Source organism: Eptatretus burgeri, chromosome 9, assembly GCF_056783735.1.
Source record: "Eptatretus burgeri isolate ZD-2024b chromosome 9, Ebu_testis_v1, whole genome shotgun sequence".
Lineage (NCBI taxonomy): Eukaryota > Metazoa > Chordata > Myxini > Myxiniformes > Myxinidae > Eptatretus > Eptatretus burgeri.
In genome coordinates, this window is record NC_140969.1 from 51,789,530 (window position 1) to 51,804,529 (window position 15,000).

The 15,000-nt window shown below is 41.3% G+C and overlaps 1 protein-coding gene across 3 annotated transcripts in view; it reads left to right on the forward strand.

Annotated features, from left to right (window-relative positions):
• Positions 1-15,000, forward strand: part of LOC147020122 (gamma-2-syntrophin-like) — a 458,024-nt gene that overhangs the window by 244,161 nt on the left and 198,863 nt on the right. For all 3 annotated transcript variants that reach the window (XM_085895151.1, XM_085895152.1, XM_085895153.1), the window contains one exon: positions 7,064-7,190. In XM_085895151.1, the coding sequence (XP_085751277.1) occupies positions 7,179-7,190 (12 nt within the window). In that variant the 5' untranslated portion in view covers positions 7,064-7,178. The remainder of the gene's footprint in view (positions 1-7,063; positions 7,191-15,000) is intronic.

Consider the following 15,000-nt stretch of genomic DNA (forward strand, 5'->3'; position numbering starts at 1 on the left):
TGGTTGGTCGGAACTGATTGTGGTCGTAAGTCGACGACTACCTGTATGTACAATACAATATGACTTGTGTTAATCATGCATTAAAAGAGGAGTTTGTTGATGTGAATAGGGCCTAAGATAAGTGTGTTGAATGCATAAGTCATAATTCGGAAACCGGGAAGTCAGAAGTCATTGTCTTCAATTGACTGTAGCATTATTTTTTCATTCTATTGCAAATGGCGTTGGCCCCATGTCAATCGGCTGAACTTGAAAAATTAACGTTACGCAATCAGTTGATGACGTCATAATTCGGAAACCGGGAAGTCGGAAGTCATTGTCTTCAATTGACTGTAGCATTATTTTTTTCATTCTATTGCAAATGGCATTGGCCCCATGTCAATCGGCTGAACTTGAAAAATTAACGTTACAAAATCAGGTGATGACGTCATAATTCGGAAACCGGAAGTCGGAAGTACAATTCTTTTACATCAGGAACTCCCGGGTAAACGTTCTGTCAGCCTGTGAAGTTTGGTGAGGATCAGTCCAGTACTTTTCGTGTGCATAGGTCACAGAGAAACACACACACAGACACACAGACAGACACACTTTCAACTATATATATATATATATATATATATATATATATATATATATATATATATATATATATATATATATATATATATATATATATATATATATATATATATATATATATATATATATATATATATATATAGATAAAGCCCTGTCTCCTTCAGCTGCTCCTCATAGCTCATAGCTGAGTCTCGCTGGCCTGGAATCAATGGATAGCCCTGCGCTGAACCCTCTCTATGGCATTGATGTCCTTTCTGAGTTGTGGTGACCAAAACTGCACACAATATTCTAAATGTGGCCTCACTAAATTCCTGTACAATGTTAACACCACTTCTTTTGATTTATAAATGACCCCCCTCTGAATACAGCCTAAAACCCGATTTGCTAAACCTATAGCTGCCTGCCACTGTGCTGCCTGCTTACCTCCCATATCTATTAGCACCCCCAGATCCTTCTCCTGTGTGATACACTCCAAAATTACCCCTTGCATCCTGTAATCTCTATTTTCATTGTTCTTTCCCATCCCCAATACTTTACACTTGCACAGGTTAAATTCCGTCTGCCAATCTTTTGCCCAATCTCGGCAAGTATGAATACTTTCCTGAATTTTATCACCACCCCTTCTGCTATCCACCGTACCTCCAAGCTTTGTGTTATCTGCAAATTTGGAAAGCTTATTCTTTCGCCTATTATCCAAATCGTTGATGTAAATAATGAATAGTAATGGTCCGAGTACTGATCCCTGAGATACCCCACTACATTCATCCTCCCAGCAAGACATCCTCCTATTCACAGCTACTCTTTGCTTCCTATCACTAAGCCAGTTTGCAATTCAATTAGCTACCTGACCAGCCACTCCACAAGCCCTCACCTTGATTAACAACCTCCGATGTGGTACCTTATCAAATGTCTTCTTAAAGTCGAGATATACTATATCCACTGCCTTTCCCTCATCCACCCAATCAGACACTGCTTCATAGAACTCTAAAAGATTTGTTAAACAGGAACTACCTTTGGTAAACCCATGTTGACTGCCTCTAATGACTTTGTATTTTTTTAAATGGTTCCTCATCTGGTCCTTAATTAATGTCTCCAACACCTTCCCCTCAACTGAAGTCAAACTAACAGGTCTATAGTTCCCCAATTCTTCTCTGGATCCTTTCTTAAATAATGGTGTGACATTTGCTACTCTCCAATCCTCCGGTACCTGTCCTGACTCCAGGGAACTATTGAAAATATCCGTTAACATCTTGCTTACCTGCTCAGCCACCTCCATAAATACTCTCAGGTGCATATTATCTGGACCTGGAGCCTTATCTCCTCTTAGATTTCCTAGCTGTTCCATTACTTCCTCCACTCCAACCTGGATCTTCTGTAAAAGCCCTTCTTCACCTGCTTGATAGATACTCTGGGAAAAAAAAGTTGGTGGGAAAAACGGACAGCTCGGTTAAAAATGGTGAGGACTTTCTGAATAAAATAAAATAAACATCACAATTCGAGATGAGGAGGTTTTGGTGACATTCGATGGTGTGTCACTTTTCACGAATGTCCCAGTGGACTTGGCAGTTAGGGTCATGTGGGAGTGCTTGGACAAATCTGAGGATTGTTAAACAGCATGTACAAACAGCCAGTTAACTGCAGATGACGTTGCGTATTTGTTGAGGTTATGCCTGGATAGTGCGACGTTTGTTTATGATAGTGTTCACGACAAACAAATTTATGGAACAGCAATGGGTTCACCCGTGTTGGCAGTCGTGGCCAATCTCGTAATGGAGGAGCTGGAAAGCAACTTGTTCAAACAGGATGAGGACTGGTTACCACGTTTTTCGCTCAGGTCTGTGGATGAAACTTTTTCCATGACACACCTGGATAAAGTCGATCACCTCCTTGAAAAACTGTCAGGTGTATACTCGTATCAAATTCATGAAGGAAATGGAGAATGAAGGTAAGTTGGCCTTTTTAGATGTTGAGGTGCACCAGCTAAGTAATGGCACTTTTGCAACATCGGTGTACAGAAAACCAATGCACACCAATAAACTGTTGGACTTCAACTCGTATAATCCCTTGTGTCATATGTGCAGTGTAGCACGGACATTAACATCCCATGTGTCGACAATCTCGTCATCCAGTAAGGGTGCATCTAAGGAACTAAAACAGGTACATGGAATCTTAAAGAACAAAGACTATGACAGGAGGTTGATACAGGGGTTTAGAAGGCATAATACAACCAACAACAAACCAGAGCTGATTGATAGGTGTGTGTTTCCTTATTATATCCAGATCTCTGGGAGAGAATTGTAAAAATCATGCAAAGTGCACGTTTTGGAGTGGCCCACAAACTGCTACGTACTATTTGGGGTGTTTTAACCAAACTGAAAGATGCAATACCAGATAGTGACAAGTCAGGTGTGGTGTATAGCACCAGGTGCAAGGACTGTGGAGAGGCATATATTGGAGAAACGGGGAGAAACCTCCACACACGGCTGGATGAGCATAAATCGGAGATGCGATAGGGTATCGTAGATCAGTCAGCAATTGCATTACACCAAATACAAACAGAGCATCAACTGGACCTAGGAGGAACCTGCATACTAGATGTCACGCGCAACAAACACCAATGATTAATGCTCGAAGCCTGGCATGTTAAAGAACAGAGAGTTGGTCCAATAAACGAAACCACTGATCTCCCTATACAGTGCAACCCATTAGTTAAAAGCATCTGATAAGGGGTTGGTGCAAGTACAAGGATAAAGGTAGGTTCAACAGTCGCTTTGGTATGCATACACTGCCACAAGAAATCACCATGCCACTGCAATGCACTTCTCCACACACTGTTAATACGCCATCACGTGGCAACACACACTCACACCTTTCACCGGTACATGCACAACGCATGCAGAAAGTTCATCAACCCGAACCCCCATCCCGATCAACATGCACAACCAAAAGACGATCTTTTAACAACTTGGAGGTACTGGGGCATGCACAGTTAGCTGTGCATACACATAATTACAATACCAGATTAAAAAATATAGAACCATTTAATGATCAGGAATCAGTGTGAATCCAATGAGTGACATTGTCACATTCTGATAACCAAAGGATATGTGCCTGCTTTCACACGTGACCAGAAGTAGTTTGCTATAAATAGCCATGTGTGGTTAGCTGTGCTTCTTGGCTTGAGAAGGTTTGCGGAACGCAAGCGAAAGTTGCCTGAGGAGCACTCTCTTTCCTGCTTGTTAAAAAAAAAAAAATTGGGAATATAATTTACTTGGACATTGTTTGATCCATTGGTTGGCTGTGCTGTGTTGCTGAACAACATATATATATATATATATATATATATATATATATATATATATATATATATATATTGTTGTAGACCTGGGGTCGAAGGGTGAGCCACCTTGGGTTCCCACCAGACTCTCCAGAATCGCAGGCCATCGCGCACGTATAAATTTGTGACGCAGTGGATCGCTAATCGACCATGAACGCCAATAACTCGACCACATGACTTAGGGTCCTCCATCTGATATCGTTTACCTAAAGATCACATGGTTTAATTACCAGGGGACATGCCCTCGGTACGCCTTGCTCAAACCAGATCACCTCACCAGATTCAGATGCAGCCGAGCATAACTGCCAAGAACGTACTGGCGAGAAAATGTGGCGTTGGCAAATAACGTCTCGGCTCGACTCGAGGGTGAACCATACTGGACCAATGAAAGAAAAGACGAAAACGAGCTGGTAAGAATTCTACACAAGCATCTATTTACAATGGCGAGGAAAGGTATGTGGCACAGTGAATTGGGTTTATTCGTATGTACAGTAGGGAAAGCAAGGAATTTATGGGGTGCAGCAAAAAGCAAGCAATCTTACAAAAGCAGACACAGAGCAGACTTATCCCATTATTACTTCTGCAATCTTAACGTGGACAAGGACAGGCACATTCACATATACACACACACACACACACACACACACACACACACCCAAAGAAGATTAGATATAGCCCAGAGAGAGAGAGAAAGCAGATGAGGATAAACGGCCTCCAATACCTGGCACGCTCGCCGCTCGGTGGACCAACGCAACCCAGTACACTTAGGGAGAGGTAGGAGGGAGGAATACTGGTGGTGTCTAAGGTGTGGGAGTGATAGGTGGTGTAGTACAATGTGGGGGGTGTGGTGTCGTGCCAGAGGAAAATGGGATTGCTAATCAGTAATAATGCTATTTTGTGCGTCCAAAGGAGATGGGATTAGGGGTGGATAGAGAGAGAGGAGAGAATATGCATGAGGCAAAAGATCCTTAACCTTGCCATGTATAGGTCTGTGTGTGTAGCGTGTACCTCCAAGGGACACTCTGCCTGAGCATTCCCACCTCGAGATGTGGCACATTATCTCTGGCTTAGTCACCTTGCCAGGGCTTGTGGCAACGTGCGCTCTGCGCTGGTCCTCAAGAAGAAGAGCGTCCTCACAATCGCACACCAACAGCAAGCGAAGAGCCAGTGAAGGGGAGACAATGAAGGGGAGGCAACAAAGAGCAGGCAATGAAGAGGCGAGAGGAGCAGAGAAGAAGGGGCAGAGAAGAGAGCGAGCAGCTCTGCCTTTTATAAGCCTTTTATATTTTTATGAAGCGTAGGGTCATGACCAAAAGTGACGCGCTGTGTCCTGATTCCCGCTCCTCCACTAGGCCGCAGCAGCCATAGCCATGCCCTGCCAGACTCCGAAGCTCGAAACTGTCTCAGCCTTCCATCCTGTTCAGCACATTTCGGAGCTCCTGACTCAAAGTAGGGTCTGCTCCTTGAGTCGACAACCTGGCACTGAACGTGCTCCGAGTGCAGTTTGTAGGCCAGATAGCAACGGACTTTCCCCTCCACCCACAGGCCCCCTCTCATGAGCCCAGATTCACAATTGGGCCCTGTACCAAACTCCCGGATCGCCCTTCCCACGACCCCTCCTCGCCGCCCATGTCCTGCCGTGGTCTGGCGACTGGACGAGGGTCGACTCAATTCTGCGTGCTCACCCAGGACATCCCCGGCGAGATGCGGTCAAGTTATTTACGTCCGTTGCTCGGCCCCTCATCGCGTGATCCCGAGGACAGTCTTGAGTCGTGCAGCACTCTTCCATATAAATGCGGAAAATTGTAGCGATGCAGAGGTACGAGAGAGTGTGGGAATATTTTTGCCGTTTGCTGGAGGCGTTTGTGTTCAAAGTCCTGAGGTTTGGTGAGTGAGGTGCGAAGCATGGTGAGATACTGGTTGGAAATTGGTGCACATATTTGAATGAAATAATGGCACGTGATGCCCGTGTGCGGGTTGTGTAGTGTTTAATAGAGGGAGTGTGGTAGTTCCAAGCCACAGGAGGTATCATAGTGTGCTCATTACTCATCACATTCTGCGTTTGTCCTTGCTTGCTTGTACCATGGCTAAAAGGAAAGGGTTGGAGTAGAAATCAGAACAGGAGCTAGAGATAATTAATAGACCCAACGAGAAGACCCACACAACACACTTCATCCCGTTAACCCATATATATATATATATATATATATATATATATATATATATATATATATATATATGTATATATATATATTATGCGGTTCACAATAAATGGTTAGCGTCTGCTCCAAGTCTGGCAGGTCGGTGCTTTGAAATTCTGGCCGAGTCAAACAAAAGACTTTTAAAATGTGGGATGGTCAGCTACCTTGTTTAATATTCAGCATTTAAAGAGATTTGGCATGGACAACCAACACTAGAACGGCAATGTCAAACCACCAAGTTTGCCATCCATCCCCCTTGCCAAGAAATTGCTTCGGCAGCACCAATGATGTGTCGACTGTATGTGCATCATCATCATCATCATCATCATCATCATCATCATCATCATCATCATCATCATCATCATCATCATCATCATCATCATCATCATCATCATCATTTGTTTTTGTCGAGAATTTCCGAAATAAATAATCCATTACGTGGTTGAAGTGATGGTATTATTATCATGTGTCGGGGGTTGAAGCGTCAAGCAATGAGAAAGGCCGCCCTTGAGTAGAATTCACCATATCTTCGAGAAAATTAAAAAAGTATAAAAATTAACTCCGTTTCACTACTCATATTCATAAGTGCTTTTATATTCATAGCCTGCTCGGTTTAAATAAGCCTTGAGAATATGAGTACAAGTGCTCTTGCGAGTCAAATATTATGCAGTTGTGCTGCTCACCATTTACAGGGAATTGCTTCAAATATATAACAAATGTATCTTTGAGACTGTTCTTTGTTTCCACTACATTTCTGTTGCTGGTTGGTGGTGAGTGGAGATTTCCTGTTGCTAGTTGCCTACTTTGCTGAGTGTCAACATTCTTTGAAACAGTTGGACGGTGAATATCATTTTCTTGTTGTAAGGGAACAACAGGCTGTTTGGTTGCTAAATTCTTGCATGAGTTACAACATTCATATTTATACGACTTCTGTGTGCTGTTGCTGCAGAAGTATGTGTCCCTGCGTCCCAGCGGAGCCGGCGTGCAGGCTTTTTTGATCACGGCCACCGATATAATGCCTTTCCACGTGCCGCTGCACCAGCCGTAGTCAGCACCTCCAGGCCATGGACAATGCAGTAAGTCAGAATGTCAAGTATTTTTAAACAAAGTCACGAAGCTATGCTTAAATAGGATGAAAATGGGTGCATGTCTCTACAAAATTAACACTGGAAGGTTGCAATGTTTTTAATGTAGTGATATTAAATATTAAAATTGAACAAATGATGAGTTTAATAAGATGTTCCAAGCTCTTGACTTGGATGGAATAAATGATTTATTAAGGCTATTTATTTATTTGTTTATTTATTTATTTATTAAGGGGTTTGGTTCCTTGCATTTGAAGGAATTTTCTGCATAAATGTTCTTTGGGGTTCCTTTCTTTAAGGTAATTGCGCAAAGCAATTACTTCTGAGACTTAAACGATAACTGAATTTTCTTGCTCTGCTTCAAAACTGCCTTCATCATTTATTTACTTTCATCACAGACGCCCTTAAACTTTCTTGTCATAGCATTAAACTAGATTTGGGTATTAAATAAAAAGTTTATTAACTTGTCTAATGAGCTTTGCACGATTTGTTCAATTTATTATCTATATATATCTCTCTCTCTCTCTCTCTCTCTCTCTCTCCTCTCTCCTCTCTCCTCTCTCTCTCTCTCTCTCTCTCTCTCTCTCTCTCTCTCTCTCTCTCTCTCTCTCTCTCTCTCTCTCTCTCTCTCTCTCTCTCTCTCTCTCTCTCTCTCTCTCTCTCTCTCTCTCCTCTCTCTCTCTCTCTCTCTCTCTCTCTCTCTCTCTCTCTCTCTCTCTCTCTCTCTCTCTCTCTCTCTCTCTCTCTCTCTCTCTCTCTCTCTCTCTCTCTCTCTCTCTCTCTCTCTCTCTCTCTCTCTCTCTCCTCTCTCCTCTCTCCTCTCTCCTCTCTCTCTCTCTCTCTCTCTCTCTCTCTCTCTCTCTCTCTCTCCTCCCTCCCTTCATTTTATTTGTGAAGCTGGGGGGAAGAAATGATGGAGTAATGGGGACTCCTGTAAGATGCTAATTATCCATAGTGTACCAATATTCAGTCACGGGACCTTATGGGATGTTTTAATGAAAATCAGCATCACATTTGCAGGTGGATATGTGGCTTGGCAGGTTTGGGCTGCTATTATTTCAAATGCTAGTTAAAGTTAGTGTTTTATAGCTGAAAAGTGATTTGGAAAACAATGACATATCATTGTTGTTCATTTTACCCACACAAGTAAGTCATGATACCTCAAAGCAAAAGGGATAGAGGGGTACGTGGATACTGGCAGGACTGGTGGGTAGCTGATGTGTGGATGGGTATTTGTATATGTGTGTAGTGATGTTGATGTCTGTGAGAGGGTCTCGACAAAAAGCGAATAAACTATGGTTGTTTGTTCATTCCTCACCTTACAACTAATCCCACTCCCTCCCCCTCCCCCCCCCCACCATGCTGATATAAATAAAACACCCTGGTGATATCCTTGTGCTTGTCCCACATTTTTAGTCAGTTCCGAAGGAAGTGACTGATAAATGGGGGTCCATGTCTGTCAATCCGTCCGACAGTCCGTCTGTCAGTCCGCCCGTCCGTCAGTCCATCTGTCCACAATCAATCTTTCGATCATTAATCTGCAACCTGTGGTCGGAATGACTTGAAACTAGGAGGGATGAAACTTGGGGAGATGCCGCAGAACCTCCCGCTATAAAATTTCAGATTTGTCACCAATTGACTTAGTTAATTAGTCTAATCAATTAATATTCAAATTCCTAAAACTTGTAGACTATTCATAGTTTTTGCTTCTGGTTTGGTATAATGGTTCTATGGAACAATGTCTACACCTTAGCGCAGCGTTTTTTTCCTGAATTTTTGCCCAGGAAGAAAGATAATGAGTCTTGATGAGTATCGAGTTCATTATTGCTGGAATAAAAACAATGAATATTGATGAATATATCCAATATCGATGAAGTCGGAACTGACCAGGGCCCATGGGCTGTATTTTTTCCTCCCAACCCTTCAAACCCTAACTCCCCCCTCTCCCTTTCCTCCCAACATCCTTCCCTCTTCACCCCACAAGTCTTCTTTTTCTTGCATATGGCAGCTTGGCTGCCAGGTAGCTGTCATTTTGTTGGGGTATGGCTGTGCCACTGATGCTGTGTCCCTATACCAGTACACTAGTACTCATTTCACCAACCTCAGAAGGATAATTAATCAGGCTGAGTCAGCCCTACCTGGTGTTAATTGAGTAGCCAACAGAGCTCAAACTCAGAAGCCTAATATCCCAAGCCAGCCACCATAACTGCTTAGGCAATACCAGGCTTGCTACCTCTTCAGTGAAATTAAGTTGATAAACTCATGGACAAAATCCATGTGGTGTCGATAAAGTACAGATATGATGGACCAAATGCCCTTTCCCTGTGTCCCTTGCATTTCCTCGTTTAAGATGCCTCATCAAGACCTTTGTGAAAGATGTGTATGGGCTAAAAATAAACTTGTACGTCCTTATTGGGTGCAGCTTGTAGGTTTGCTAAGATCTGTAAATGCAGCAAGAAAAGTAATTACCTGTATATCGAATTAGCTTGTTGTTTAATTTGACTAAATTAGGCCATTGAGGGAGTTAGAAAGAAGTGTGAATAAACACGTTGATGTGCATGTGGGGTGTCTTTATTACAGCGCGTGCGCTGTATACAATTGCACCGAGTTTGAAATGTCCCCGGCGTCGTCTACCACGTCTCCGGTGCGTACGGTGTCCCCCCGTCCCCCCGTCCACCCCCCCCCCCACGTGCCTCAAGACAGCCAATGACGGCCGTCCGGTAGATGCAGTGCGTAACCTCGACGGAAATGGCGACAATTGACGGAAATACCCGAGTATTTCAATGGAAATTTGTGAACCTAATGTGTTATATATGTGAAAACCATTTAATTTATTGCTTGACGGAAAAAAACGAAGAAACGCTCCCCTCATGTACGAACGAACGAACGAACGAAAGACGTCATTTCCGTCCACCATGGCAGTTCGCGCCGAACGCAGAAAGCTAGGTTCTTCTTCTTCCATCATTCTCTTTAATATTAGCCATAAACAAGTGTTTCATCATGCATTAGTAGTTGAAATTTACTTACAATCATTCTTTTGCGGCCTCCTGCCACAATGTATCGAACGATTTCATTCCTTCTGTTATATATAAAGGTGCTTATCACAATAACAATAATAACAAGATTTTTACATTTCAAATATTAAGTATGCTTTTTAATTGTTTTTCAACTGAAAACGCATAAATTGCATATTTTAACATTAGTGTACTCATTTGATTCACCACACGCGCTGTATTGAAGGATTTCACTTGTTTTATATTGATCTTCGTTGAATGATTGTTGTCTTATTCCTGGTGTTTTTTTTTCTTTCTGGTCTTGTTTCCATTTCATTTTTTTTGTTTTGCTTCAGGTCTGTTTTTCTTTGTGGGTTGGCTTTATATAATCCATTAGGATAGATAGGCCATAGTGGAAACCAAACCACGTTCATTTTACAAAGCAGTACAAGAAACGAGATGAGCTGAGTCGGTTGTTTTTCAAAAGGTCAATCAGGTCAAGCTAGTTTTTTGTTTTTTTTGTTCAAGGAATTGATGTAAGAAAGTCTCCTGCATCGTAACATGGACTTTTAGTTTGGATTACTCATATGAAAATGTACTATGTATATTCCCCAAAGGATTGTAACAGCATGACCATGCTGTCAGTGCCCCCCTCAACCTGCATGTGCATATTTCCTCCCACAATGCAAAGCAATATGTATGACCCAGAGGAAGAGAAAAAAATATTGTTTTACTCTTTGCCAGATTGTGAGTAACTGGATTATATTTGGGGAAATAAATGGAGCATTTTTCTCTGGTTGGAGATGTTGGACGGTTTGTGGCTTTGCACATGTTCTTGTGATGAACCGGATGATGATTGCTATTTCGCACTTTTGTTTTTAAATTTCATAAACAAGAGTGATGCATTTCATGAGGTTAGTTCTTCCCAAGTGTGCAAAGACATGCCAACAGTAGTTAATAGTTCCAAGATTTTAACCAATGATGTGAGATGCATGTTATCCATGCATATAACCCTTGACAGTCAGCGTGTGATATGAAATTTCTCAAGGTTGCAGAAGAGCTCGTACATGCTGAACAGTGGAATGATAAAACATTGTTGTGCCTTTTAGATGATGAATATGAGAATTTGTCGAGGCTAGCGTTGATTTGCCTCAGTGGACAATTTGAATACATTTTATCATTTGTGGGTTGGTAAATGTATGATGATCATTATGGGAATCAAAGAAAAACTGATGTTTCCAGCGTTAGCCTTTCATCAAAGGAAGGGATTTTTAAGAGGGTGAAGAGTTCTATACAACATATATATATATACATACATACATACACACGCACACTGATAAGATGTCGTGTGTGTGTGTGTGTGTGTCCTCTATATCACCAAAACTATAAAACCTAGCAGCTGTTAGCATAAGTTAAGATTGTAGAAGATATAACGGGTTAAGTCTGCTCTGTGTCTTGCTTTTGTAAATTGCTTGCCTTTTGTCGCACCCCACAAATTCCTTGCTATCCCTGCTGTACATACCAATATACCCCATTCAGTGTGCCATATACCTTTCCTCACTTGATTGTAAATAAATGCTTTGTATAGAAATGTTCCCAGCTCGTTTTTCTCTTTTCCTTCATTGGTCCAGCATGGTCCAGCATAGCCAGGACGCTATCCCCCAACGATCGGTTTTCTCACCCATGCGTCCTTGGCAGTTATGCTCGGCTGCATCTGATCCGGTAAGGTGATCCAGTTTGAACAAGGTGTTCTGAGGGCGTGTCCCCTGGTAATGAGATCATGTGACCATTTCAGGTAACCAGCTTCCATTAGAGGGAGGACCCTAAGTCACTTGGTTGAGTTATTAGCGTTCACAGTCGATTAGCGACCCACCGTGTCATGGAGTTATCCGTGTGCAATGGCCTGCGATTCCGGAGAGTCTGGTGGGAACCTGAGGTTGCTTCCCCCCTCGTGGATTCTCGCCCCGACCCCAGGTCTGCAGCAATATATATATATATATATATATATATATATATATATATATATATATATATATATATATATATATATATATATATATATATATATATATATAGTCATGTCAATCATGGCATTTGTCGGCGAGTCAAGATTTACAATACAGTTAAATAATGTTCTGGATGGAGCACGGAGCGAAGGTACTGGGTTCAGCTCAGAGCGGATGCAGATGCATTCTGGGAAGCCAAAAGCTTTGGCTCTTTGCGAAGCTTACAGCCGCTGCAAGCTTCATCACTCTGCGAAGCTTACATTGTATTGTAAAGCTAATACTGCATTGTGAGGTTCATACCTACAAATCTTACATCGTGTTGTAAAGCTTAGACTGCGTTGTGAGGTTCAAATTGAGCCACGAGGCCATCGGTGTGACCAGGCTCATTCTATGTTATATCTACATACAAGTGCTACTCGTTTAGGAGGATTAAAGTTGTCAGTACATCGCTCTATGTTGCTAATTGTAAGACTTCATGTTGTACTAAGAAAGATTGTAATGTATTTTGTACGCGTTTTCATGCAAACGCATTGTGTCACTTACATTTGTGCCATTTGGGCTGTGTTGCCTGTTCATTTTATTTATTACCCTCGCCGAAGGAGTGCGTATTGCATTTGGGTCTGTTTGTCTTCATAAAGAAGAAGCCTATTGTTTTTGAGCTCAAAAGGTCAAAAGGTGAAAAGGTCAACATAGGCCAGAGGTCAAAAACTTAGGTGATATTTCTAAAATCCTCAATTTTCATCCGATTGACTTGAAATTTGAAGAGGATATATATTTCAGGTCACTGAATTCAACCACTAATTTTTGAGGTCAATATCGAGCAAAACATCAACATCAGTCCAAGGTCAACATCAAAGGTGGTATTTCTAAAATCCTCAATTTTCATCTGATTGTCTTGAAATTTGAAGAGTATTTATATTCCAGGTCACTGAATTCAACCAGCCAATTATTTTTCAGGTGAACATGGACCAAAGGGTCAACATAAGCCCAAGGTCAACAACTAAGGTGGTATAACTAAAATCCTCAATTTTCATCCCATTGACTTGAAGTTTGAAGAGGATTTGCATATCAGGTCAATGCTTTCAACCACAAATTATTTTTGAGGTCAACTTATGCCAAAAGGTCAACATTGGTCGAATTTCTGAAATTGTCAATTTCCATCCAATTCACTTGATATATGAAGAGGAGTTGCATATTTGGTCATTGAATTCAAGCACCAATTATTTTTTAGGTAAAATTTGTTTTGTGGATTTTGCAAGTATCATGCTCTGCACGACATCTTCTGCTTGTTTGTTTGTCTGTCCACACAAACCTTTCATGTTTTTCTCTGCAACTGCTTGTCGGATTGAGAATAATTTTTCACCATTGGTGCGACTACTAATGCAGAATGTTGTCATGATAATTATGATGTAATAGGCCACGTGGTGTGGCAGCCATGTTGGAAAAAACAGAAAAACTTTGGACCTCTGCATCTCTGAAACCGCACAAAGGAAAAAAAATTGAAACTTGGCACATAGCAAGTACTCCTCTTGTGGAATGAGTGTGATTTTTTGACGTCATCAGTGCCTTCGTTATGATGCCTAATTGCAAATGTAGAATGCTACATCCGATCAGTATGAATTTTTTTTTTTAAATAAAATACCTTTAAAAACCTTCTTCTCTGAAATGGCTGAACCAGTCATCACTGTAGATGTAGATGTAGACATCCATGTCATTTATAAAGTGGTGGTTCTAATCATACAAGGAAATCAGACACAGGTGAAGACCATTTAGCCTTTCATGCCTGTGTGACATCAACAACACACAAATTTATCAACACAAGATTCAAAGAAGAAAATGCAAAAATAAAAATAAAAAAATCGTATTTTTGTGTGATATATATATATATATATATATATATATATATATATATATATATATATATATATATATATACATATATATATATATATATATATATATATATATATATATTTACGACCTCTGCCATCGGAGGTGAAGGACGTTATGTTTTCACCCCTTTCTGTCTGTTTGTATTCAGGATATCTCAAAAAGATGCAGAAGGATCCGGATGAAACTTGGCGGACACCTTGGGTGTTTGACAAGGACTATTCCCTTTTGGTGAATATCCGGATCCGGATCCGGATGTAATAAATTTTTCTTCACCATTGAGAGATAGGGCGAAACCGATATATGTCACAATATCTCAAAAAGTTGTTGACATATTCGGATGAAACTTGGTGGTCAGGTTGGGTGTGGAACACGGAAGAATTAATTCGATTTTGGTGGAGATCCGGATCCAGATCCGACTAATCGAATTTTTAAGTGATTCTTCACTATTGAGAGATTGGGCCAAAAACTATATAGTACTGTATCGCATGATATTTCAAAAATGTAATGGGCCTGATATGTTCTCGTGGATCAGGCATTATGTGGCGGAGGTAGGCACTCTACCCAGTGCCCTTATATTTAAGTTTTTGTAGTTTTTGTATTTTCTTTTCTTCTCCTCAGTGGAGGGGGCATGGGCTTGGTTAAAAAACACACATCAACCGCACAACACCCCTTGATGAGACCCCCAACAACAGCACTCCGTACACATGCACACAATCACTCATCAATGCTCAAGCTCAAACTTCCTTCAAGTCCTGCCAACATCCCTACACCCCTCTATCTCGATAGCTTCCAGGTACCTATGTAATTCTAATTTAAATATCCTCGTAACCGCCTCCTTTTTCGTGTATAAAGCGTTGTCTCCTTCAGCCGCTCCTCATAGCTAAGTCGAGCTTGGCCCAGAATCAATCG